The sequence below is a fragment of the Microcebus murinus genome, chromosome 6 (assembly GCF_040939455.1).
Source record: "Microcebus murinus isolate Inina chromosome 6, M.murinus_Inina_mat1.0, whole genome shotgun sequence".
NCBI lineage: Eukaryota > Metazoa > Chordata > Mammalia > Primates > Cheirogaleidae > Microcebus > Microcebus murinus.
In genome coordinates this window covers 72,365,828-72,393,651 of record NC_134109.1, presented here as the reverse complement: position 1 = coordinate 72,393,651, position 27,824 = coordinate 72,365,828, and the positions used below count along the sequence as shown (strand labels likewise).

Sequence of the window (27,824 nt, the reverse complement as noted above, 5' to 3'; positions counted from 1 at the left end):
CATATATATTTAACTATTTGACATTTCCCCAAAGAATATTTACACTGTTCATATTTTTGAATCTTTTCTCTCTGTCCTTTATTCTCTGTCCTTTATTTTTATAGACTTTTCTTCACACTCATTAGTCATTTTATTACCAGTATCCAAAATGCTGTTCAGTTCATCTAAGTAATTTCTCCTGATTTTAAATACTGTTGTTTCAGTTCTACAATATCCATTATCGTTAGTTTGTTCTGTCTCCTAATAGTCTCATCTTATCGATTAATACTTGTCACTTATTCAATATATTCATAATAGTTTTCTAAAATTCTTGTCTGATAATGTTTTTAAATGACTCAACTCTTACTTTTTATTAATACTACTCTTTTTTGATTTTTCATTCTCTATATTTTTTTGTCATTGCTTCTAGTTTTCTTCATATCCTTAATACTTGTATAAAAACTTCAGTGAAAGAGGCACAATAATATTTAATTTTATTTTGTTTAATTTTTCAATGAGTTCGATCCCTTTACTCTATCTAGAAGTTAAAATAAGGATCTCATCATTCAGATTTCTCCAAAGGTCCACTTGAATTAGGGCTTGTAGTTATCTTTAATTAGATTGTATTCGTCTTTGGTTAGTCTAAACCTCAACAACTAGCAACACTGTCACTAGGGAACTGATTATATTAGATCTTGCCCATATTTGAGCTAGAATGGTTGAGCTGGAATATTGAATCCCAATTTAGACAGTTTTCTTTCCCTTTGGATTCAACTCTATAGCCATTAGCATTCAAGCATTGCAATAACAGCTGAGACTATGAAAATTCATTCTCACCTTCATTTCTTCATTCACTGCTAGTTTTCTGGGAAAATTACTGACATAGGTATTAATGGGGAGAGGAGGGAAGATATTTCTAAAAGTGAGGTATTTGTTTTTCCTTTGGGGCTTTTGCAGATACTAATCTGTCTACATTCCATGTATCATTCAAAGCTCAGCTTTCCCCCCACCAATCTCTACAAAATATCCCAATCTATGTTACAATCCCTCCTCCATCTGCCCAGATCAGATGAGGCACTTGCACGCAGGTAGGGAAGCCGCCACGCTCTGCTCAAGTATAAAAACCTTGCCCTTTCTAGTCTCAGCAGAATAAGGCTTCATTGCTTCTTCTGCTCTTTCAATAGCCTCCTAGAAAAGAGTAATTTTTATTCTATACTTTTATTTGGTTGATAGGACATAAGCAACATTTTTCTAAATGCTAACCAGATTCAGTGGTTTTTATTCATGGGGTTTATTTCTGAGGATAACATTACTTTTATATTCATAAACAGTTCTATTTTTTCCTTTGTTAATTGCCTATTAGACTCCATTGCTTATTTCCTTCTGATATGCAATTATTTCATATTTATTCCTGAAAATTGTGTATTAAGTTAAATAACCTTTTATCATGTACATTTTACAATTACACATACAATTTCCTTAGTTAATTTCTTTTTATTTTAGTTTTTATGAATGGATGCCCTCTTGTACAATCCTAGGGTAAGGAGAGAACATTCAATTCAATTTTCATTCAAACCTATAATTGTGCAGAAAATAATCTGCACAAACATATTTAATAGGCATATTTTCAGCACTCTTCTCCTTTTTGCCTACACATATGTTTTGATCATTTTTATATGTCAAATATAACTGTGATTCTCTTTCCATTCTCTAGTTCCTATGTCATGGACTTTCTCACCTCCAAGATTGTAAAACTTTTATCCTATATTTTACGACCACTTTCTCATTATTATGTATTGTTTTCTGAAGATACTGTTATATAAACAGGTTTGGCTAGAATCTCTGCAACTAGCACTCCATATTCTATCAAACGTACTCATGTAAAACTTGAATTTTGAAAAAAAAATAATTGGAGAGAGAAAAAATAATATGAGAGGCACTCTCTATCATTCTTGACATCCTAGACATGGCTAACTTAGGTGTTTCTGAAATCAAGACCTGGAAAAGTTACTTTTGGTCCTCCTAGTCTCCTGGTTATTACAGGGATAGGTCATATAGCAGGTTAGTTCTACAATGTTTTTCTAGCAATCAATTCTGGATTCCGAGTCTAGAGAATGGTCTTCTACTCTTGAAAAGATTTTACAAGTGCCTAGTTTCACACATTAAACCTACCATGTGTAAAATAACAATGGTGATATAGCACATCTTATATTTTCCTGGTTAGAGCTGGAACCCATACTACTAAGTGAAGTATCCCAAGAATGGAAAAACAAGCACCACATATACTCACCAGCAAACTGTTATTAACTGAGTAGCACCTAAGTAGACACATAGGTACTACAGTAATAGGGTATTGGGGAGGGGGAGGGAAGAGGGGGGCGGGTATATACATACATAATGAGTGACATGTGCACCATCTGAGGGATGGTCATTCTGGAAACTCAGACTTGTGGGGGGAGGGGGGGAAAGGGCATTTATGGAAACCATAAAATCTGTATCCCCATAATATGCCAAAATAAAAAAAAGAAAAAATAATAATAATAATCACAAAGCTCTGAAAAGAAATCAAGTGAAATAATTTTATGAAATTTTTCCATGAAACCAGTCAGCTCACTTTCTTATTTCTCTACCAAATTTTAGGAGGCAGGCAGATTATGTGTGTAATTGTGTGTCTAAATATATATATATAGAGAGAGACATAAAAAGAGAGAGGAAGAGAGAGACAGACAGACTTCTTCAAAATGATGTTTTACTATTTATTAATCTCTACCTAGAATTTTGATGATGATACTCTAATCCACACAGGAAAAAAATTATAGATTAGTAAGTCTGTTACTTAAAATATTAAAATATATTTTACTCTACTTAAAATATAATAAAGATTCTTCTTTCAACCTAAAAGATCTTAGTGATCTGACAATAACAGATACAAAAAATTTTATCCCTAAACCTCACACTTACTCACTATATCCCGACCACTCTAGGATTTCTTTTATACTCTTTAAATGTAAAAGATTAACCTCTCTTTATGCATAAATCTTCCTCCAGTGCCTGCAATAGTACCTGAATAATGGGAAGTATTCAACGAAAAACAGTATTTGTTAAATGAATGAATGAATTCCAGCCAGAATTCTCTTTTCAATTTCTCATTATAAAATCCTTTCAACAGATCACATGCCGACTCAACAACCTCTTCATGGAAGTTTTCACTTCTTGGTTTCGAAGGGTGTAAATCACAGGGTTCATCAATGGAAAGATCACTGTGTGGAAGAAAGAAACCACCTTGTCAGCTGCTAAGGCCTTAAAGGGGCGAGTGTAGATGAAGATGGCAGGTCCAAACATAAGAATAATAATGATGACATGAGTGGTGCATGTGGACATGGCCTTGTTCTTCCCTTCAGAAGCTGACCTATGAACATGGCAGAGAATGATGGCATAGGAGGACAGAAGCCCCAGGAAGCACAGGAGGGTCATCAGGCCACTGTTGAAGACCATCAAAAGCTCCACCACAAAAGTGTCAGTGCAGGCCAGCTTGATGACCTGTGGGACGTCACAGAAGAAGTTATCCAGCTGGTTTGGGCCACAGAAAGGCAAGCGGAGGATGAGGGCCACCTGGATAATGGAGTGGGCAAAGCCCCCAAGCCACAGACCCAAGAGCATTATGTAGCAGGCTCTGGGGTTCATGACAGTGGAATAGTGCAAAGGCCTACAGATGGCGATATAGCGGTCAAAGGCCATTACCACAAGGAGCAATCCCTCCCCTCCTCCAAGGAAGTGCAAGAAAAAGAGCTGAGTGATGCAGCCTCTGTAGGAGATTACCTTCTTGTCAGAGAGGAAGTCCACCAGCATCCTGGGAGCCACAATGAAGGAGTAGGATGCATCCAGGAAGGCCAAGTTGCCCAGGAAGAAATAGAGGGGAGCCGTGAGCCCTGGGTCTGACCTGATGGTAAAGATGATGAGAAAATTTCCAGGGAGGATGATGAGGTAGAAAATTGAGATCAGCACAAAGACTAGGAGTTGAATATCTCGAGACTGGGTGAGACCAAGGAGGATGAATTCTGTCACCACTGTGATGTTCTTGCTGTCCATCTCCCTGGCCTGCACATCAAGAAGTAGAGTTTATTGTTCTTGCCACGTCTTCCATCTAGATCCCAGTTCTTCTCCACCTAAAAAGTAGTTCAAACTCCTCATGTCAGCTAAAAACAATACTTCTCAACCCACACATATCCTGGGTAATCATCATTCCCATCATTTCTCCAAATTTAAAATGAAAAACAAAAATAAAATGCTGGTCTCAAATGCACAGTCTTATTCTCATTCACCCATGTGCTTCTACAGAACTGTTCTCCACTTTAGGAATCTGGCATCCTCCGCTTTGGGATTCTTACCTTTTTTGAGTTATATGAGAACTTCCCTAGTGGACAGACAATCCAACTTCAGTTATTAAGGTCTTTGAGATTTGTGGGCTATACTGTGCTTGAAGCTTACTTCTTTTCCTGGGATTAGACCTTTTTTCTCCTCATCTGCACAACCCCAATATTTTATTAGGTCTTTACTTCCTTCAGTTTCTGTGGAATTCAGAGTTCCTAGCTGCTACCTCTCTTTCTCTATATTCTCTCATTAATTTGGATCTGATTGTACTCCCTGTGCTCTAATATCCTTACATATGCTGACCCCCAACTGTTCAGCAGGATCCCAAACAATAGCTCTACTTCTCACCTAACATAAAGATAGTGCCCTGGCTCTTCCCCTGGTTGAGCACCACTCCTCTGGCCACTCTACACCTGCTTCATGTAACTTTATTAGCACAATTAGAATTTCAAATATTAATATCATTAATATTTGACATATAATGTCAATTAAATGTCAAATATTTTGACAATTAATTTTAATCACAAGACAGTTCTTTCATCTTCCCACTATGATACCCAATGGAGAGCCTTTCAACAAACAATATGCTGTGATATAAAAGTTGCAAGTAAAAAATTCAAAAATTATTAATTATCTCAATTCAGAAAATCATTGCAGTGAACAATTGTAAGTCACCATAGATACTGCAGTATAACTCCTTCATTTCAAAGAGGAGAAAACAAAAGCTACTGTGGTTATGTTACTTAAGTGGAAAGACCTTTATATTTTACTCTGATGAATAAGTAGTACAATAATGTAAGTATATACTATTCACTGTAAATAGATAAAAAATTTTAATCACAGCTTTAATTAATGAATGCTTCTTTTCATGTACTTGAATAATTGAAAATAATATTGCTAGCCTAAAATTACTCCTGTATTGGGTTTAATTTTGGACATTCAACCCTGTTTAAAGTAAAAAAAATACTGTGCATGGTGGGGACAATTCAGATTTAAAGCTCAGCCTGTTTAGTGGGGAATACTCATTTTGGAAGATACAAATTATGATCCATTGAGATATGAAAAGAAGACAGTAATTTATATATATTTAGTGGACATATATCATTATATATAACACTGCATTCCTTTTATTTCAAAATTTTACTTTTTAATATTTATAATGTATAATGTATGAATACTATGGCATACACATATATGTACTTTATAAATATACATGCATGTATTTAAGTTACATACTCAAAAATATTTTATTATGGGATAAACTTTTTTTAAAGTTTCAAAATTGATGGCCTATCATGAAATACAAAAATGTAATATAGAACAATATTCCTCCCACTATTTAACTAAATGGCACACTTGTTTTAAGTAAGTGCTACAGAATATGAGTTGGACAGAAGGGAAAATCTGTGACACAAAGTGGTACTAGGGCAGTACCTAGACAGGAAAGACAGGAAGAGAGAGATGAGGGAAAGAAGGAAGATGAGAGAAATAGAAAAGAAAAACAAACAAAAACCAAAAAACAGACAAAAACCTATATTATGGATTCCTAGGGTACATATTTCAAGAAACATTAAAAGTATCTGCTTTATGAATCTTTACACTGAAGAGAGTGGTTAATAGAGATTTCCAGGTGTTACTAGAAGCCAAGGGTAGAATTCATGAACGTCATACTTCAACACATCAGGACATGTATGGATACAAATACCAAGTAAGAGGAGGGGCTGATCTTGCTGTCTCAGGGCTGACAGAGGCAGAAGAAAATCCTTGTATAAATGAACCCCTACGATTCAAACCTATGTTGTTCAAGTATCCTCACTCCTGGTTTTCCACTGCTCCTGACAGATGGGATTCAACACTACTTCACATCTTTGATCCACTTGCTTCCCTGTCCCATTCCCATCTCCAAACCTTCTCTATTTTCATAGATCTAGAGACTATGCGTCACATGAGCATTCCTCTAGGCAAAATGAAATAAGCTTCTACCAAAAACAAAATCAGATATTATGGTCCTCATCTGAGTAAAGCATTCTACTTTAGCCAAATTAGCAGGGAAAGTGCTGTCAGAAAAAACTAAAACAGAAATCCAAATCCTCTCTCTGTATCTCTAACCTTCCTTGCCATTTCAAGTCAGTCAGAAATCCTTCTGGCTCTGGTCATAACACACTACAGGGGAGGGAAAGATGAGGGAGGGAGGAGGGCTCACCACATTGTTAAGGTGAAGACACACAAACATGTCCAGGTAACACAGTGTGTGCTTGCCTGGAGTCCAAATGGTGATCAGACCAGCTCCTGAGGCAGGTGTTTAGAGATCCAAGGTGCTTACTTCCCCATTTCTCTTTGAAAAAGTTCCTCATGCTTCCTTTGTTATTTTCCTTTTTTCTCTCCTTTGTTTGCTTTTTCATTCTTCAGCAAGTTATTTTCTTAATTTTTCTTCTAAGTTTGATTGTGATTTCTTTTCCTGTATTAATTTACCTCCCTTTTTCCCTCTCATTTTCTTTCCGTAACTATTTTTTTTCCTTCTCTTTAGATCTTGTCTTTCATAATTTTCTCTTTTTTCTCCATGTTCTTTCACCCTGAAATTTTTGTCACTACCCTTTTTCCTCTATGTTCATTGTTACTCCACTATACCCTATGCCTGCCTTGCTAATACATCTAAAAACAAAAACAAAAAAATCTTACTGTTGTTTTCTTTCCCAATAAGATTGAGCAATGTGTGTGCCACCCACCATCTTTCATTCTAAATATTTTGTCTACAAAATAAAACTGTGTAATTCACTGAACTACTAACCATTTACTTTTAAATGGTATTTTTCTTGCAGTTTGCCAAATCTGAGCCACTCTTCCATTCCTTCTTCTCCCATTATAAATATTTGTTTTTGCCTATAAGTAAACCTGCTAAAATGTGATTTGCCTTTTTAAATCTCATTAGTATTCTGTGAACTCAAATAAAGTCTTAATTCTCAGCTGACTGAATGGATCCCCTCCTTGCCAAGGTGACCCCAGAAATGCCCTAAAGCTGGCCCTAAAGCATGCCCTAAAGCATGCCAGTTGCTGGCCATGAAAAGTAAGATCAGACATGACTCCATCATGCCCCCTTCCCTTCTTAAAGATATCCTTCCTAACTCATTGACAGGCCTAAGGCTACACAAGACACAGCTTAAACCACACCTGCAGACCATCAATTTACTCAGCAAATAACTTGAGTTTCAGTTTCTTGTCTCTGATTAACAGACATCCTTATCATAGGTTAAAACTTTTCAAGCCTTAGACAAAGCTTCATTTCCCTAACCAATTACAAATCAAAGACTCTTTACACCCACCTATAACAACCTATAACCCCAACTGCCCACCCCACCCAACCCGCCTTGGAGATATTCCACCTTTGGGGGCCAAACCACTACCAATGTGTGCCCTCCATATATCAATTTAGGGTCTCACATGTAATTCCTGTCTCCATGAATGTATAAAACCAAACTGTAACCTAGCCACCAGGGCACATTTTCTCAGGACTTCTTCAGGCCAGTTATACACATGTGGCTCAGAATAAACTTCTTTAAATTATCCTACAGAGCTTGGATATTTTTCCTTTAACAATTCCCAAGAAATGAATGTATTTAACAAAGATTCAAAAATAGAGGTGTAAGGTCTGACACCATACTGATTGAACTCACTGATTTGTAAGTTGTTTGGGTACAGAATATAAGCTTTAAATGTGAATCAGACTGAAGATCATAATCAAATATTTAATTAGTACTGATGATGATGATGGATGCATAAAGCACTAGAAAGTTTATAATACTCAGCCAGATAATTCCTTCATCAATAAAATGGAATGTCCAGATTAAATGACTTCTAAATTCCCGTTAAATGGCAACTTTTTAAGTAGTGTAATAACATGGAACAATCCTGGTTTGGGAATCATTTATCTGACTCTCCTGCCTTGGATTGGCAATTCACTTACGGTGTGACTCTAGAAAGTCACTTAGGTTTCAGAAGACTGAGTTTTCATCTATCAAATAAAATAATGTATTAACTATTTCAATCTGATGGGGGTAACATGAGGATAAAATGAGGTAATAATGGTATTAATATGTAATTCATTCAAGTGTTTAAACCAAAGTTAACCCTGACAGTATTTAGATCTTAGGAGGTAGCTCTACTGAATGGACACAATGCTACTAGATCTTTTGTCAGTGCATTTGTGTAAACCATGAAGTGATGATACCTGCATAAATTTGAGAAATGGAAGAGGTTGTAGAGGTTCAGTAAAGCTGTTAGATAAAATTGCCTATGCAGCCAATGATTTATATATCAAGCTTTTCTCAGTTTCACAATGTTCTTTCTGTCAAGGCCCTAAGGATGAATGAGAGAAACATAGACAACAGAAGAAACTCTCATACCTGCTGAGTGTGGGAATGAAGAGGTCAAGGACTTATCTTCTGCAAAATCATAAAATCCGCTAAGTTTTTCTCTGAAGCCCTAAGCCTGCACTGTCTGCATCTTCCTTCTTTTCTCCTGTAGTTTATAAGGGAAGCAATACATAATGGTCATTTGCATGCTCCTTGGTTTATAACACCAGATGTCAACTCTCCCAAGAAGATTGATAATTCACTTCACTATGATAATGCAATTAAAGGTTTTGTCTACCATTAAAGCAATTCTAAGCACCAAAAGCAGATGGAGATCTATTGGGGGAGATGGTAGCTAGTGTTCCACTGCTGAACTTAGATCATAATGTTTGGCTATTCCTGCAGGTACTCTGACTGCTATTCCTGCAGGTACTCTGACTGCTATTCCTGCAGGTACTCTGACGGCTATTCCCCTGCAATCCAAAGTAACAGATGAACCAGTAGAATAGTTGCAATATTTTTCTATTTTCCCCTTTCACTTGTTTCTTGTAGATACAAAGATACTCCAGAAATTTGAGATTTTATGCTACTTGCACAAAGTAGCCATCCTTTCCTTCTTGATGAGAGGGTAACTGACCATTGCCATTGTTTATAAATATTTGTCATCACATAAGGAACTTCTGATTATGAAAACTACTCTCTTTATGTTGTATTGGAGAAAGTGCTTTGGGGATTTGAGACTACCACAACCAATGAATGCTTCCAAAGGGAGTTATTAGATCAACTATATTAGCTATCAACTGAATTTGGCAAAGGAAAATATGAGAGCTTTGTAAGAACTAATTTTTACATAAAACATATACTACATAATACCACACTGGGTTCTAAAACCCAATCCTATCAGTGAATAAAATAAAACCCTTCCTATTTGGAAGTATATTTATTAGTTCAGAAGTAAATAGAATTTTGGGAGAAGTTGATTTCTATCTTATAATTCAAAAAGAGAAAAAAATTAAATAAATTATTAGAGATTATTGAACTATACCAACAAAAAAAGGAAAGCCAGGATGAGGCAAAAAATAAGAATAAACTATCAAATTTTTCAATAAAGACTTCATCAGTATCATTTATTCTTCCTGTTGCCTCAGGCACCAATATGGTTCAACATGACAGATACTAATCCTGCCTTTGTTTAAAATTTGGTATTTTGTTCCTCATGGATTTTTAAATTCATTTTGATTTTTTATACAGAAGAAATGAAGTACATATAGTTTAGAAAGGAAAAAAGAATTAACATAATGTCTTCCAGGTCCATCTATATTATCACAAATGTCAAGATATTCTTCTTTTTTACGGCTTGATTATAAGAGATTGTGTCTATACCACATTGCTTTAGCCATTCATCCATCAGTGGACTCTTAAGTTACTTCCATTTCTTAGCTGTTGTGATGAATGGCTAAAAACAATGCAGTATAGACAAAATAACGTTGGAACTCCATAAAAAGAGGAGAGAAAGAATGGGACAGAGAAATGTCTAAAGAAATACCTTCCAAGGATTTCCAACATTTCATAAAAACATCAATCCATATATCCATACTAGCAATACAAATACAAGTAATACCACAGATATAGTTGTACTAGTGTAACAGGTCCATGTACAAAAACATTGCCCTTTCTAGTCTCAACAGAATAAGGCTTCATTGCCTCTTCTGCTCTTTCAATAGCCTCCTAGAAAAGAGTAATTTTTGTTCTGTACTTTTTTATTTGTTTGTTAGGATATAAGCAACATTCTTCTAAATGCTAACCAGAATCAGTGGTTTTTATTCATGGGGTTTATTTTTGAAGATAAAGTTACTTTTATATTTATAAACAGTTCTATCGTTTCCTTTGTTAATTGCCTATTAGACTCCACTGCATATATTTCCTTCTGATGTGTAATTATTTGATATTTATTTCTCAAAATTACTTATGTCTTAAGTTAAGTAACCTTTTATCATGTACACATTACATATTTAAATGTATAATTTCCTTACTTAATAACTTTTTATTTTAGTTTTTATGGATGAATAACCTCTTGTACAATCCCAGAGTAAGAAGAGAATATTTAATTCAATTTTCATTCAAACCTCTATAATTGTGCAGAAAATAATCTGCACAAACATATTTAATAGGCATATTTTTAGCACTGTTCTCCTTTTTGCCTGCACATATGTTTTGATAACTTTTATATGTCAAATATAACTGTGATTTTCTTTCCACTCTCTAGTTCCTATGTCACAGACATTTCTCACCTCCAAGAATGTAAAACTTTTATCCTATATTTTACAACCACTTTCTTATTATTTTGTTTTGTTTTCTGAAGATACTGTCAACATATAAACAGATTTGACTAGAATCTCTGCAACTAGCACTCCATATTCTATCAAATGTACTCATGTAAAACTTGAATTCTGAAAAAAAAAATAATTGGAGAGAGAAACAATAATATGAGAGGCACTCTCTATCATTCTCTTCTTCCCAGACATGGCTAATTTATGTGTTCCTGGAACCAAGACCTGGGAAAGTGACTTTTGGTCCTCCTAGTCTCCTGGTTATTGCAGGGATAGGTCACGTAGCAGGTTAGTTCCACAACGTTTTTCTAGCAATCATTTCTGGATTCTGAGTATAGAATATGGTCTTCTACCCTTGAAAAGATTTTACAAGTACCTAGTTTCTCACATTAAACCTACCATGTGTAAATAACTTGGGTCATTTATGTAATCTACAACACAATCTGCAGTACTAAATAATAATAATCACAAAGCTCTGAAAAAAAATCAAGTGAAATAATTTTATGAAATGTTTCCATGAAACCAGTCAGCTCACTTTCTTATTTGTCTACTAAGATGTTTTGGGGAATGTGTGTGTGTGTAGAGAGAGACAGACAGAGTGTATTTTTCAAAATATACTTGCAATGTAACATTTCGCTTTTGATGTTTTACTGTTTATTAATCTCTGCCTAGAATTTTGATGATGTTGCTCTAACCCACAGAAGAAAAAATTATACATTATTCACTCCCTTACTTAAAGTATTAAAATATATTTTACTGTAATTGAAATATAATAAATATCTTTATATCAACCTAAAAGATCTTAGTGATCTGACCAGAAAAGATACAAAAAATTTAATCCCTAAACCTCACACTTACTCACTATATCCCGACCACTCTAGGATTTCTTTTATGCTCTTTAAACGTAAAAGATTAACCTCTCTTTATGCATAAATCTTCCTCCAGTGCCTGCAATATAATGGGAAGTATTCAACGAAAAACAGTATTTGTTAAATGAATGAATGAATTCCAGCCAGAATTCTCTTTTCAATTTCTCATTATAAAATCCATTCAACAGATCACATGCCTACTCAACAACCTCTTCATGGAAGTTTTCACTTCTTGGTTTCGAAGGGTGTAAATCACAGGGTTCATCAATGGAAAGATCACTGTGTGGAAGAAAGAAACCACCTTGTCAGCTGCTAAGGCCTTAAAGGGGCGAGTGTAGATGAAGATGGCAGGTCCAAACATAAGAATAATAATGATGACATGAGTGGTGCATGTGGACATGGCCTTGTTCTTCCCTTCAGAAGCTGAGCTATGAACATGGCAGAGAATGATGGCATAGGAAGACAGAAGCCCCAGGAAGCACAGGAGGGTCATCAGGCCACTGTTGAAGACCATCAAAAGCTCCACCACAAAAGTGTCAGTGCAGGCCAGCTTGATGACCTGTGGGACGTCACAGAAGAAGTTATCCAGCTGGTTTGGGCCACAGAAAGGCAAGCGGAGGATGAGGGCCACCTGGATAATGGAGTGGACAAAGCCCCCAATCCATGGAGCCAAGAGCATTGCATAGCAGGCTCTGGGGTTCATGACAGTGGAATAGTGCAAAGGCCTACAGATGGCAATGTAGCGGTCAAAGGCCATCACTACAAGGAGCAATTCCTCCCCTCCTCCAAGGAAGTGCAAGAAAAAGAGCTGAGTGATGCAGCCTCTGTAGGAGATTACCTTCTTGTCAGAGAGGAAGTCCACCAGCATCCTGGGAGCCACAATGAAGGAGTAGGATGCATCCAGGAAGGCCAAGTTGCCCAGGAAGAAATAGAGGGGAGCCTTGAGGCCAGGGTCTGACCTGATGGTGAGGATGATGAGAAAATTTCCAGGGAGGATGATGAGGTAGAAAATTGAGATCAGCACAAAGACCAGGAGTTGAATATCTCGAGAGTGAGTGAGTCCAAGGAGGATTAATTCTGTCACCACTGTGTTGTTCTCAATCTCCATCTCCTACAGAATATCAGAGAATAGTGAGTTTCTTTCCATCTCTTTCATCTAGATCATAGTTTTTGAACTGAAAGTGACCTATGCCACATTTATATTATACCATCTCTCTCCACAACCTAAGAAATCTCTTCTATTTTTTTATGCTTCTAAATTTCAAAAGTGCCAACTGAAGCCATAGTCTTTCTCCTGTTTTTGTCCTGTGTTTCCATTTAACTCTTCTGTCGTGTGGGGCTCTGGGATGCCACTGCCCTGGATTTGTTCCTGATGTGCATGAGGCATATGAAATTTTTTTTTAACTCTGAAAAAGTTTAACCCCAGTATTCAATGTTTTCAGGGCTTTTTGGAATGGGGGATGGGAAGGGATTGACAGCAAAGAGGAATAACAGCACTTTGTATGGTGACAGAAATCTTCCACTTTTTATTATAATTGTTATATGTGTCAATGTATTTCCCAAAATATATTGAACTATTGAACTCTACAGCAATTGGTATAATTTATTATATGTAAATAATACCTTAGAAATGTTGATCTAAATAATTTTTTAAAAACTGTACTTACTAGAAATATTTCTGTTTGTTCTATAGAACATCAACCATCAACCTGGTCTAAATGAAAGCCTCTTGGTCACTCTGAAGAAAACAAATCGGAGGTTTATCTGGGTAGTAGTTTCCAAATTGAGCATGTGCTCACTATAGAGGCTATACATAATAATGTCTTGGTATCAAAGCAGCAATAGTAGAATTTCTATACACAAATAAGTATATCCTATTCTTTGAACTTCTATTTTTTAATGTTTCATAGTTTAGATAGAATCATACCAGAGTTGAATACAAAATATACAAAGAAAACATAAATGTTGCTGGAGCATGATAAAGAATAGTTTGTGGCTGAGATAAAATAAATATAAAACTAAGGACTCTTAAGCTAGAACTAAACACTACAGTGTGATACAAAACAATATTGCACATGCTTTCAGTTGCACAGCACACTGATTTTTTTAAAAAGTTTTGTAGAATATGCAGTGTAGAGTGGAGGGAAAGAGGGTTCATTAACTTTAACTGAAATGGGAGACAGAATTAAAGAGGAGAGGGGAAGAAGGAAAAGAAAAACAATAAAGTCCCAAATTAAGAAATTAAAGGAAACATTTCCAATGGCATATCTATTTGAAACATCAAAATATCTGCTTTTGTATATCTAACTCTAATAGATTAATTAATAACAGAAGTTTCCATGTATAGTCAAAATTGGTAATTATGAAAGAAGTACCTTACATCACACAGACACATATATGTGTATACAAACACACATGAATGCACGCACACACATTGTATGCTAAGCAAAACCAAAGTATAAAAATTTACATATGATACCATCTTTCTTCTTTTTTTGTCCCCTTTTTCTTATCTTTTTTTGCATTTGCCATGTTTTGAATTTAATTTTTATCATTTCATCTTTACATAAAATCTGCTGTTAGAAAAGTAAATCAAGAATCCTTCTCTATCACCAGCAAACTGGTATTAACTGATCAACACGTAAGTAGACATATAGGAATAACATCTATAGGGTGTCGAGCAGGTGGGGGGGGAAGGAATGGGTATATACATACATAATGAGTGTGATGCACACCAATCTATGTAACATCACTTAAGTGTGCTTAATAAATCTTTTTATGATGTTTAGATTTAAAAAAAAAGAATCCTCTACTTACTCCTAAGTTGTATGCATCTTGCATGTAATTATGCAATTGATTATTTTACACTCTCAAAAATTGATGATGTATTTAGGTCATAGAAGAAAATTTTTATTATCTCTGAGGTTAGAGGTTATAGGTTCTTGCCCTGTGCCTTGTATTTTATTCCCTATCATCCATTTCCATTCTCCTATTGAGTCCTTAACATGTGGGACTCGCTACCTTCAGACACCTTCGATTCACTGTATTCCTTTGTGTACTTTCCTCTATGCTGCTTTGTGGTACCTGTGACTCTCACATCATGCTCATCAAGGATGCAGAGACTGAAGGTATATATTCATAAGATGCATAGTCTTCAAGGTAAAATGAAGTCCCTGCAAAATAAAAGCACAGAAATCTCCACAAAGATAAATTTTCTATTCTAAGTATGTAAAGAGGACTGCTGCCAGTGGAAATTGAAATAGAAACCTGAATGCTTTCCACTCCCACTACCCTACATTTTCATTTCAACTGATACCAAAATTCATCTGCTGTTTTCAATACTGGAGCCGCACAGGGGAGGGAAGAGTGATGGAGTGCACACACACATGCCATGTAAAGGCTGCACAATGATCATGCTTGGAGTCCAGGCTTTCATTAGAAAGCTTGTGGAGCAAATTGTTTGGAGACTTGATCCCCATCCACAGGCACTAACTCACCCATTTTTTTCTTTATATTTCCTTGTCTCCTCTTACAATATTTCTTTTATTATCTTCCATTCTCTTCTCACAAGATATTTCTATACTTTATTCACATATGTATATTTCATTTTCTTAAGTTATGCTTTTATATTTGAGTTGACTTCTTTCTTTTTCTTGTTATCTTTTCTCCTTTTTCTCTCATATTTGTTCTCTAAAGATTCCCCTTTGCTTTTCCCCCATCTCTCTAATATTTTTCTTCTTTGTTCCTTTTATTTCTCCATATTCTTTTAGTTTGCAAAGTTTTTCACTCTCTTTTCTTGTCTTCTCTATTCATTTCTCCTTTATTAGATCCCATGCTTGCCTTTTCATTAATTATGAGAAATCTCACTATTGTTTTAATAATAGTGAAAACAGTAGATGAAGGTCTTTAACTCTAATTATTCTAAGGATTAAAATGTTAAATTCACTTTCAATACCAAATCATTTTTCTTTAACAGTATCCTCCTTAAAATGTACTTAGTAGGACCACTTGTTAATTATTTCCCATTCCCTCAGATATTTTGTCTGTTTGTAACTGATCTTAATAAAAATGGCATTGTTTACCTTTATGCCTGAAAGCAATTTTTCATTAATCCACACTACCCGTGAAAATATGTTACTTCCCCAAAATAATAATATAATATCTATTAATACATGCTATTTAGTTTGTAACTGATTGGTATATGGAATTACTAGTTTCTGTATGTTCTGCAAATTGTGGATGAAGGAGAATCATCACATGTTTAGCTGATAGCTCTAAAAGGCACTAGACAAGTATATGGAATTATTAGTCCCTAAAGCTCTTCAATGCCATGATTTCTAGGCAAAGTTATAAAGATCATAGAAAAAGCCCTCATTTGGGCATCCATCTATCTGGGTTTAAGTTCTTCCTCCTACAATTTTTTAACCATGAGAACTTGGGAATTCACCCAATTTCCCTTAGCTTGAGGGTTTTTTTTAATTATTATTATCTTACTGTATTGATTTGAGAATCAAATGAAATGAAGATGATAATAACAAGTAGCATCTTCAAGTGTGACTAAACCAAAACTAAACCATGGAAAATGTAGATGTGAAAAGGAACTTTAGTTTCTGGGAAGTGATATAGATCCTCAGTCCCTGCCTTTGGAGTGAATCCCTGGGGTAATGGTCGCTGTGTAAATCTCAGAGATTACAGTATAAGAATTTATGGAGGTTTCACTTCAGCCAAAGCTCCAGATTTGTATATGGTAGTACTATTTTTGAAAGGAAAACTTCTTATCCCAACAAGTGTAGGAACTAATTAGAGCTAGTCTGCAAAATCGTGAAGTTGGTGAAGATTTTCTCTGCAGCCCTCAGCCTGGCATATCTGCACTGATTATGAAGCCCATCCCCTCACTTTTTTCGGTTAATATATCATATATAAATTTAAGATCAACTATTAACATTCCTAAGGCAGCTTTCATAAAGGCATTATATAGTCCCAATAAAGTAAAAGTAATTCTGTATCAGAAGGAACAAGAGCTATATTATTGAAAACAGGTAAAATGTGCTGCTGTATTATTGAAATCAGACCTCACATAATTGTCTATTTCTGCTGTAATTCTGATCTTTGCATTCTAAGACAGCAGATGTCCCACAGGAACAATTGCAATATCTGTTTCCATTTATTCCTTCTTTCTGACCCTTTTAAATATGAAGAATAACAAAAATATTTACCTCTCTCGCAATCCAACACTACTCTCACACAGCTGACATTATTTCCTTCTAATGGAAGGAATAATAACTGAGTTTTTCTACCTTCATTCTTAAATATCACTTCTCACAGAGGAATCTCTTACACTTCCATATATGCAAATAATTTGTGATGCAATGGAGAATGTACTTTGGGAATTTGAAGGCTAACAAAGCTGCAGAACTTTCTGTGGGAATTGTTATAATGCCAACAAGAAACAGTCAAAGAATGAGACTGGAAACATGTTAGGTTCAAATAGTCAACTATATATCAGTTAAAGACCCACTGTGTCACTTGTGATCTCTAAAATCAACATTCTATTATTGACAGACATTATAGAATGTTATTAGGTCTGTGTGGGTAGAAATCCAAGGGAGGTTATTTTATTTCTTATATTATAATTTAAAAAGATAAAAATTATGTAACTGATAGTAAATCACTGATACATCAAGAAAGGAAGTAATATGATCAAGTAGGTAGTTGTTAGATTCAACATATTTCTGGTGACAAAGAGGTAGGCAAAGACAAAAAAATGACATTCACAAAGACTTCTTATTGTAAGACTGACTAATTCCTCAAAAGGAGGTGTCCTCTTAAATAGACCTCATTGTGTCTTGGCATTTGTTGTTTTCATTTTAGGAACAAGTGTCTCCTATGCTCCACGAAATCTATAATGAAGAACTACTAATATTTTTAATTATATATTATTATACAGAAGAAAATTAAGAATCATATAGTAGAAAGCAATATAATTTAAATTTTAGTAGATTTTTTTTAAAGAGAAAGATTTTTTCTACTTTAAAAATTAAAATACCAAACATAATTTTTAAATAAATACAATGCATAATCAGCATATTTTGTTCTAACTATGTACAATTTGGAGAGAGGGAAGGGAAAGGAGTGGGAAATGGAGAGAAAAAGAAAAAGAGGAGAAAGAGATATACAAAGTCATGAAGATAAAAATAAGAAGAGAGGATAAATTAAAGAATGAAAACAAATTCAAAGATAGTAATAGGAAAATAGGAAATGAACATGAAAAAACAGAGAGGCACAAAAATGCATATTCTATAAAACCATTTATACAAAATAAACTCAACAGATAAAAGAACAGTATTTATTTTTAGAACAGAAAACAAAGCAAGTGAGATTTGTGAAGGAATATGTCAAGAAAATTCCCATCTTGGAGCATATTACAGTCTTTCTTGCCACCAAAGACTCTTTAAAATGTGATATTTTTCCTTAATCATCGACCTAGTCAGAGACCTCACTTCCTAATGTGTACCATAATACTTAAAATGAAATTAGTCTGATGATCTAAATCAGTCCACAGAATGGAGGCCTGTTATTCTTGCTGGGAAAGATTTGTCACCTTAGACCATCTTAGAAGCTACAGCCATGAGCCAGGCTGTATTGTAGTGTCTGGAATGTAGCACCAAACAAGACAGAAAAAGTCTGTGTTCCTGGGGATTTTACATCCTAATGGATGTAAACAGACAATAAGCAAACACATCAAAGTGAAGACATTAGATTGTGTTGAGTACTATGATAAAAATATAACAGAGATGGGAGAAGAGACGCTATTCTGGCCAGGGAGAGAATTCTGAGGAAGTGACATTTCAACTGAGATCTGAATGACTAAAATAAGCCAACTCTGTGAAAAACTGAAGAAAGAGCTGGTGAAAGGCCATGAAGCAGGAAGGAACCGGTGTGCTGAGAACCAGAAAGGAGGCCAGTGTGGCAAGTCAGAAGTGAGCAAATGAAAATAAAGTAAGGCAAGATAGAGAGGTAGGGCCAGATACGTAGACCAAATGGCAACTGATCATCATTCTATGTGTGAGGTGGAATAGCAGAGGAGTGCCCCTGTGTGAGTTGCATGTTTAAAATGTTATTTTGGGTACTGAGTGAAGATATGGGTTACAGAAGGCAAGAAGTGGCAGCAAGGAGACCAGGTAGGGAACATTTGAAGTACTATAAACAAACGATGATGGTAGGTTAGGCTGGGAGGTACAAGAGGAGATGGAGGAAAGAATTTATATCAAAGATAAATTTTGAAGCGATAGTCAATGGGATTTATTGATGGACTGCATATGAGAGCTTTGGAAGCAGGAATAAACTTGGGGTTTTTGATGGCATAACTGTATAGATAGTTGTGCAATTTACGAATATAGGAATAAGTAAAACAGGTACAGGTTGGAAATTAGACCTTCTTTTTTAAACATATTTGGTTTTTTAAATGTGTTTAATTTTTAATAGGTAATGTAGTCACATTTTTAAATAAAAAATATTTCATACAGTAAGAAATTTCCTTTTCACCTCAGTCCTCACTATGCCCATTTTACCCTGTATCTCAAAACAGAAAGCTAATATTAGTTTCTTTTGCATTCCCCTAAGAACTTACATGTATTTATAAGCAAGCATGAAAATAAACTTTTGGCTATATTCTTGAAATATAATGTATATGCATTAAAATGCATAGATCTAAATGTTCAACTTGATAACTTCCGTTAAATATATGCACTTAAGAAACCACTATTTCAAACAAGATAAAGAATAGTTCTATAAACAAGATAAAGAATATTTCTATAAACAAGATAAAGAATATTTCTATAAACAAGATAAAGAATATTTCCAGAAAGTTTCCATGTGATCCTTGCTATCTGCCCTACCCAACTGCCACCATAGTGAGCTACTACTTTCTAATCCTTAATATCATAGATTAGTTTTGCCTTTTCTTGGATTTTATAAAAATAGAATCATATTACATATTTTTTTGTATCTGGCTTTTTAAAGTCAACATTATGATTCTGGGATTCATGCATGTTGTTGCATTATCTACAATTACTCATTTTTACTCCTGAATAAATGTCCTGTCATAGGTATATAACCCAAAAGTTTTTCAGTATAATTTTTATCCTTTTATGGACATTTGGGTTGTTTCAAATCTTAGCCTACAAATAAGGTTTTCATATAAAAATTATACTGAAAAAACTTTTGAGTTATATACCTATGACGGGACATTTATTCAGGAGTAAAAATGAATAATTGTAGATAATGCAACAACATGCATGAATCCCAGAATCATAATTCATTCATTTTGTAGACATGTGCTTTCATTTCTCTTGGCTAAACACAAGTGGGATTATTGGGTCATTAGGAAGGTGCATTTACATCTGCCTAAAATTCCCAGAAATTTCTATTCAGTTTTCCAAAGTGTTTAACCATTATAAATTCCCAACAGCCATGTATGAGAGTTCAAGTCACTCCACCAACTGACCAACATTTGGTGTTGTGTTTTATTCATGCCTTTTTATTTTCTGTATTTCTGAAATTTTTCCCAAAACTAATAAAAAAACATCAATCTCCTTAATCACGAATCCCACCAAAATATTAATAGGATAAAATTTTTTAAGTGCACATTTAGACACGGCATAGTGGAACTGCAGATCAATAAAGCCAACTGAGCAGATGTTGAAAGCATCTGAACAGAAAAGCAAAGATCATCTTCAAGGGAAAAGCAGTTAGGATAATATCTAAAGAAGTTATTGCCTCCTCTACATTTTGTCTATCCTCTCCTTTGAAACTGAGATATATTTAGAGCTTTTCATTTTATTTTCAATGTCTCTTAATCTCTCTTTCATTTTTTTTCTCACTCATTTTGTCTCTGCCTTGCATAGTCTCTGCCCTCACCTCTATATTCTAGGTTATTGTTTCTCTCTTGTTGTGTCCAATTTATAATTAAATACATTTATTGAATTTTTAATCTGAATCTGAAGTTCTCTTCATTTTTCTTATGATTTTCCTATTCATTTAATAGTATCTTTATCCTTATTAATACTTTCAATTATTTCTTCACATGTACTGAGCTTACTTAATTTATACTCCATAGCTCTTTTGTGGTTTTGATCTTTCTGTCTGTTGTCCTTCTTGCTGTCCTTCATGGAGCTTTGCTTTTTTGTGTGCTCTCTGATGTCTGACCGTAAGCTGTTATTTCCTGAAAGTTCATCTGTAAAATATTTTGAGTCCTGAAATAAACACAAATAAGACCCTCCAGAGGATGTTGGTGCCCCCTTCTGTCAGGAGGCATTACAACACTGGAACCAGAAACTGAACAAAATACCAGCTCCTAGTGAAACTCAAAATCAAAAAATATGTGTTAGCCCACTTGTGGTTCATTAAATTTCCTTTTGTCTCTTGCGTCTTTTGAATGGTAGATTTTAAAAAAAACAAAAAACAAAAAAACCTATCTCACCACTACCCTGAGACTATACCCTTTAGGATCTCAGCCAGTTTGGGAATGTATCACTGGATGAACTTATCACTGGTTGCGTTCTGGTTTTTGTCTCCTATTCTTCTGTAACCCCATCTCCTATCCTTGTGGGCTTGTAAACAGAACACAAATCTTCACAGTAAAAGCTGGTTTCTCTTCATCTATTTCTCTGGGTTCTCTATTTTATTTGATTTTTGGACTCTCGATTTCCATAATGTTTGGGGGGTTTTGCCAGCTTATCAAAATATTTCAAAAGATATTTATCCAACATCTGATTTGTTCTTAGTGAGAGGTGCAGGAAATCTGTCTAATGTGCTGCTGGATGGAAACAGAGAGCAGTTCTATGGTTTCTGTATTGTTGTAGCATACAGCACGTCATACAGCTCTGCCATGAGAATCCTCACATTAGTTTTGGGCTGAAGCTTATGGTTTCATATCATTTAATAACTTAATATTATATTAAATACAGTAGTTCCCCTTTATTCACAGGTTTGCTTTCTGCACCTTCAGTTACTCATGATCAACTGCTGTTAGAAAATATTAGAAAATACTAAAATAAAAAATTCCAGCAATAAACAATTCACAAATTTTAAATTGCATGCCATTCAGAGTAGCTCGATGAAATCTCGACCTGCCCTGCTCTGTCCTGCCAGGGACGTGATTTATCCCTTTGTCCACATTGTACATGTTACCTGCCCATTACTCACTGAGTGGCCGTCTGGGTTATTAGATCAACTGTCACGATATCACAGTCCTTGCATTCAAGTAAATCTTATATTACTTAATAATTACTCCAAACTGCAAGAGTAGTGATGCTGGCATATTGTTAGTGTTGTTCTGTTTTACTATTAGCTATTATTTTTAATCTCTTACTATGTCTAATTTATAAATTTAACTTTATCATAGGTATGTTTGTATAGGAAAAAAACATAATATATATAGGGTTTGGTGGTACCTGCAGTTTCAGGCATCCACTGAGGGTCTTGGGATGCATCTTCTGCAAATAAGGGGGGATTACTGTAAAATATATTTAGTACCCAGACTTTTGTCTTAGGTTTTTTGTCTTCACATGGTTGACTGAAGTTTGTTTTCTGGTGATTTCTTCAAAAAAGGTCTTGCAAACAACATTCTCAGATTTTTGTTGCCTATTTAAAACTATCTGTAGCTTTTTTTTGTTTGAATGCCAGTTTTACTGGATATAAAATCTGAGGGCTACGCTTATCTGTCTGAAGAATTTTGTAGCTTGTGCCCTACCCTCGCCACCACTTACTTAATGACATGGGTTGCATTACAGAGTAATGCATGCTAGGACAATCAGCCTGCCTCCAGTGGGCAGGGTGGTGAGACTTCATAACACTTGTTAAAGGAAACCCCCAAATCCCTGAGAAAAAGAATGCCAGTGGTATTTAGGGTTTTTTCCTTATATACTCATACATTTTAAACTTTTAATGAACTTTTATAGGTGTGTGTATTTTAATAATTAAAAAACAGGAGAACTTTAATTTTGTTTAGATGATAAGGTTGGGTTTTTTGCCAGATGTAATAGTAAAATCCATGTTAATATCGAGATTAGAAAAAAAAAAAGAACACCAGATGAATGCAACATGGGTTCTAAGATCTCACACAAGTCCATGTATAATTGAAAGTATAATCACAATGTTGGGCTAAAGATAATTCATTCAGTCTAGATACAGCTAATTTTAAAAATGGAAGCTCAGCATCAGATTTGGAAAGAAGTAGAAATAGAAAAGACAAAAAAAATTAAAAGACGTTAGAAGTAACTGAGAAGAAATATGAAAGAGTTATGTGGGATAAACAAGTTACAAGGCAAATTTGATATTTGACTTCTGAGGATACTGCGTTATTTGAATGTAGTACTGCAGGTGACAAGATTGTGTATGAGGCTGTTTAATGCCATCTTCTCCTATATAAGCCTGCCTTATCCCTTCTCATTATTGAATTTGTGTTTCTCAGCCTGACAGATTTCTTCCACCTTGACACAACTGACATTTTTCAGCCAGATAGTTTGTCAGTGTGAGGATGGGGTAGGGGGAGGAGGCTGTCCAGTGCCTTGTAGGATGTTTAACTATACAAGCTGCTAATAGAAACCCCTAGCTGTTTATTTGTTTGTTTGTTTTTACTCCCTCCCCTCCCCCATGCCCACAATCCCTAGTTGTGACCAGCAAAAATGGTCACAGGCATCGCCAAATGGTCTCCAGGCATCGCCAAATGTCCCATGGTGGGGTGGGCCAGTGAAATTGCCCAGTCCTCATTCCAATCACGTCCTCCATGAATCAGGCTGCATTACTACTTACTAGTTGGAAAAATGTTCTCCATTTCTCCACTAATATTAGTTTATAATTTCAGATAATATTTCTAAGTAAGCAATTAAATATCATGCTACTATTTTTATGCTTTTTTTCTTTCTTATACCTCACTTCAATATTTTGAACAAATATCCTCTGTGGTGGTAGTGTACTGGTAGTTGAAGAGCATACCAAGTCAGTGGTCTCTTTCCTAAGAATATGAATCCTATTTAGATGATGGATAAGTGACAAAATGAATAGAAATCTTGCTGGTTTGCATATGGAGAAATGACAATAAGGTAATATAATGACTAGAAACATAATATATCATTTTTATTAGGTGTGTGTACATATATATATATGTCTTTTTTACTTTATATTTTTATGCTATGTTACAAAACATTAGAAAAGTCTACTATTTTATTCATTTCCAAGTCAACCCAAAATTCAAGAATCATAACTTGAATTTGGGTCTTTGGGTTCTTAGTAGAGAAGTCACATAGCATTGGAGATGGAAGAAGGTCATCATAGGGAAAATTTCCCAAACATTATGTTCCATCATTCCATCCTGTGTACCTGAGGTACACCAGGACTAGCATGAATCACGTCCTCAATTAATAAATAGAATCTCTGTAGACAAATAGTAACTCTGAGATTACTTTTACCATTTATTTATATATATTCATTCCTGATGTTGACAAGAATCTATTTGCCTCAAAGTCTAGTAATATTCCATCATAAAATAAAATATAAGACTAAAACACTCAATGCACACAAAGTGTTCTCACCCTTTGGTGGAAAGACTCCCTAGTTTTGAAACTGAAAACTTAAATTTGAGTATTAACAAATAAACATTTCCTATGAATTCAAACATTCTAATCTACCTTTTACAGTCTGAAACATGGTAATTGATTGAGTTCTTAGTGTCAGGAAATAGGAATTTAATCTCTAATAAATAATTCATTAGAGGATCATAGGAATCAATATATCTAGGTCCCTTCCATGTGCACTAAAAAAAAAATGGTCATTGGGAAAGAACTCTGACTTTAAGTGCTAACAAAATCAACACCTTACTAATTTAACATTAGAGGCAGAATTAGCAAATACAGAAAACATACAAGTGGCAAAGGAGATAATAGTTTTTTAAAAAACTATTGGTATTTGACTGCTGAGGATATTGGGTTATTTAAATGTAGTACTTCTCCTACACTAGCTTGCCTTACTGTTTGTTGCTAGACGGCTAGATGCCTATCAACCCAAGTCAATTTAGAACCCTTTCCTCTCATGCCTGCTTTCACTCTAAAGGATGTAAGCAGAGATTGTCTATGAAAACCACTAGTTGGTTGGAGGCTTCATCTGGAACAAGAGGAATTTCATGTAGCAACTGAACTAATCTCTGCTCTGAATTCATAAAAATTGTTTCCATAATGTGAAAAAAATCTTGAGTTCTGTCACCAATACTACTAAATGCCTACCACCTGAAATACTAGTTGTAATATCTTGTATAATGAATCCTCGGTTTCCATCATTAACTCTAGGAAGAGAAAGAGATAAAGGACAAATGAATAATCTGTTTTTCCAGGCCCAGGAAGATGATTTACCAAACACCATCCCACTGGGCTAACATTGAAATATGACAACATTTAATTTGCTAATTTGAAGCTAGTTGCATTTATATGCTAGCCACTTCATATCTATAATGAACATGTCTCCTAGGTCTTATTTTTTTTTTATTTCTCAATACATTATCCTGAGATACAGCCAGAGCCTCTCCAGGGTAGTTATTCAATGAATAACCAGTGAAAATGTGTTTTATCAGACCATTATTATATTTCAAATTCTGATAATGATCTGCCAGAAATTTCAGGGTGGGTACAAGTAAATTTATTTTCATCTTAATGCCTTTGTTGTTTTTCTTTTTCCTATAAAGTAGAATAGAGGAAAATCATAGTGAAATTTTAAAAACACAGATGAAAGGAAGTGAACATAGCATTATTACGACTTCAAATTCTTCCTACTTTAGGGCAATGCTCCTCAAGAGAATTATAAAATATAATATATATCTTTCACTTCTCTTTACATAAGATATACCTGTTGACCAACTTCCTCATGGCTGTCTTTACTTCCTTGTTTCGCAATGTGTAGATGATAGGATTAAGTAAAGGGAATATTACAGTATGGAACACAGACACCACTTTATCAAGGGAAAAAGAGTCAAATGGCCGAGCATAAATGTAGATGGATGGTCCAAACATTAGCACCACAATGGTGATATGGGAATAGCAGGTGGACATGGCCCTGTTGGTACTCTCACCTGAGCCTGAGTGTTTCTTGAGCATGGCCAGAAGGAAGGCATAGGACATTAACAGAGCAATGAAGCACACCACGGAGATCAGACCGCTGCTAAAGATCATCACTAACTCCTCCGGGAAGGTGTTGGCACAGGCAATCCGGACAACCTGTGTGATGTCACAGAAGTAACTGTCTAACTCATTGGGGCCACAGAAGGGAAGTCGAACAATGAGAGCCACCTGTATTATAGAATGAATGAAGCCCCCCATCCAGGAGAGAGCCACCAGGATACAGCAGAGACGTCGATTCATGATGGTAGCATAGTGGAGGGGGCGGCAGATAGCAGCATAGCGGTCAAAGGCCATCACTGTGAGCAGGAACATCTCCGAAGCCCCAACAAAGTGCAAGAAGAAAAGTTGTGCGATGCATCCTCCAAAGGAAATTATCTTCCTCTCCACAAAGAAGTCTACCAGCATTTTAGGGGCCGTGATGGAGGAGTACCAAATATCGAGGAAGGCCAGATTAGCCAACAGGAAATACATGGGAGAAGTCAGATGGGGGTCAAGCCTGATGGTGCAAATGATAAGGATATTCCCTGGAAGAATGAACAAATAAAAGGATAAAAATATAACAAATAGGACCAGTTGCACCTCCCGTGTTTGGGATAGACCAGTGAGAATAAATTCTGTCACCATGGTGTAGTTTGCAGGTTCCATTTCTTCAATTAACTCTTTTCATAATATTGCTATGAAAAATAAAGAAGTTATAATTATTCCAAGTAGTATTTAACTTGGGTTATATCACTGCTTTCAAAATTGTTATCTGTTCCCTATCATTAAGAATGCATACAGATACATTTGATCACCACATTTTATATGTGAAAAACCAAGATAGGAAGAGAGTGATGACCCTAAAAATTAGAAATATTAAAACATATAAAATGTGGCATATATCTGAAACCCAAATCTCAGCTTGTTAATGTCATAAGATCCTATTTTGTATGAAACTTGACAATGCACTAATCCTTCCCCCAAACATCTACATTAGTAAGCAATATATGCAGCTATTTTTGAGTTTAGCCAAATTTTAGACTGGCAATCAGAAATGAAACCTGTTTTTCCTAGATCACTTTTGGTTGGGAAATCTCAGAAACTTGCAGTCTGACACATATGTTTGTGTGGCAGTATTTCATTGTAATCTATAAAAGAGATCTCAAGGCTTCATGAATCGTGAATAGGCATTATATTTCCATAATCAAAACTTTTATAGTTTAATCCTTGGTAATAAGTAACACCAGCCACAGTAAAGAGCAATGCAGGGCCCTACATAAAAATAAATTTTCTGGCTGTGACCAGATCCCTCAATACCCAATATTACCCTGACCAAGAAGTTTCCCCACCCTATCAGCAAAGTAGGAAAAAGGTATAGTGATCTAAGAAATGGGTATGCTTGCTACCCAAGCTGACCCTATACTGATTGATTCTGCCATTTCAAAGAGACAGTGGGAATAAGATTATTTCTAAAATTTTGCTTAAGATCCAGTATTGAACCTGAAGCTGCTAGATAGGACAAGACCTGTACAATAAAAAGGAAATAATCATTCACTTTACCAAACATGCTTCCTCTTTTAAGTAAAGTTAAAAACTGCCATACCAAAGTAAGTATTTATTGTAACCAATAGTAAATACAAGAGAGTTGCTTGTTTTCTACTGATGTGATATTTTATAATATTGCCTCTCCTCAGTGATGCTTTAAAAAATCAAATATAAAAAAACAAAAAAAGTTAAGGATCTATAAAATCAAATAGATGTGACAGTGTCCAGGCATGT

General features: G+C 35.1%; 3 protein-coding genes across 3 annotated transcripts; all 3 read right to left on the bottom strand.

Annotated features, from left to right (window-relative positions):
* Positions 1-3,141: 3,141 nt before the first annotated feature.
* On the bottom strand, positions 3,142-4,068 carry LOC142871393 (olfactory receptor 4N4C). Its single transcript, XM_076003631.1, has one exon. It carries the CDS (start codon positions 4,066-4,068, stop codon positions 3,142-3,144), a length of 927 nt encoding a protein of 308 aa, XP_075859746.1.
* Positions 4,069-12,079: 8,011 nt separating this feature from the next.
* On the bottom strand, positions 12,080-26,102 carry LOC109730490 (olfactory receptor 4N4C-like). The gene is made up of 3 exons (XM_076003630.1): positions 26,018-26,102; positions 14,983-15,071; positions 12,080-13,009 (listed from the first exon to the last, which is right to left on the bottom strand). The coding sequence occupies exon 3, from the start codon at positions 13,004-13,006 to the stop codon at positions 12,080-12,082; it is 927 nt and encodes a 308-aa protein (XP_075859745.1). The 5' UTR covers positions 13,007-13,009; positions 14,983-15,071; positions 26,018-26,102.
* On the bottom strand, positions 25,770-26,980 carry LOC105864759 (olfactory receptor 4M1). Its single transcript, XM_012752853.2, has one exon. The coding sequence runs from the start codon at positions 26,709-26,711 to the stop codon at positions 25,770-25,772; it is 942 nt and encodes a 313-aa protein (XP_012608307.1). The 5' UTR covers positions 26,712-26,980.
* Positions 26,981-27,824: the final 844 nt, after the last annotated feature.

Coding starts and splice junctions, on each gene's coding strand:
- LOC142871393 (XM_076003631.1), bottom strand. CDS start 4,068: ATGGACAGCAAGAACATCACAGTGGTGACAGAATTCATCCTCCTTGGT.
- LOC105864759 (XM_012752853.2), bottom strand. CDS start 26,711: ATGGAACCTGCAAACTACACCATGGTGACAGAATTTATTCTCACTGGT.
- LOC109730490 (XM_076003630.1), bottom strand. CDS start 13,006: ATGGAGATTGAGAACAACACAGTGGTGACAGAATTAATCCTCCTTGGA.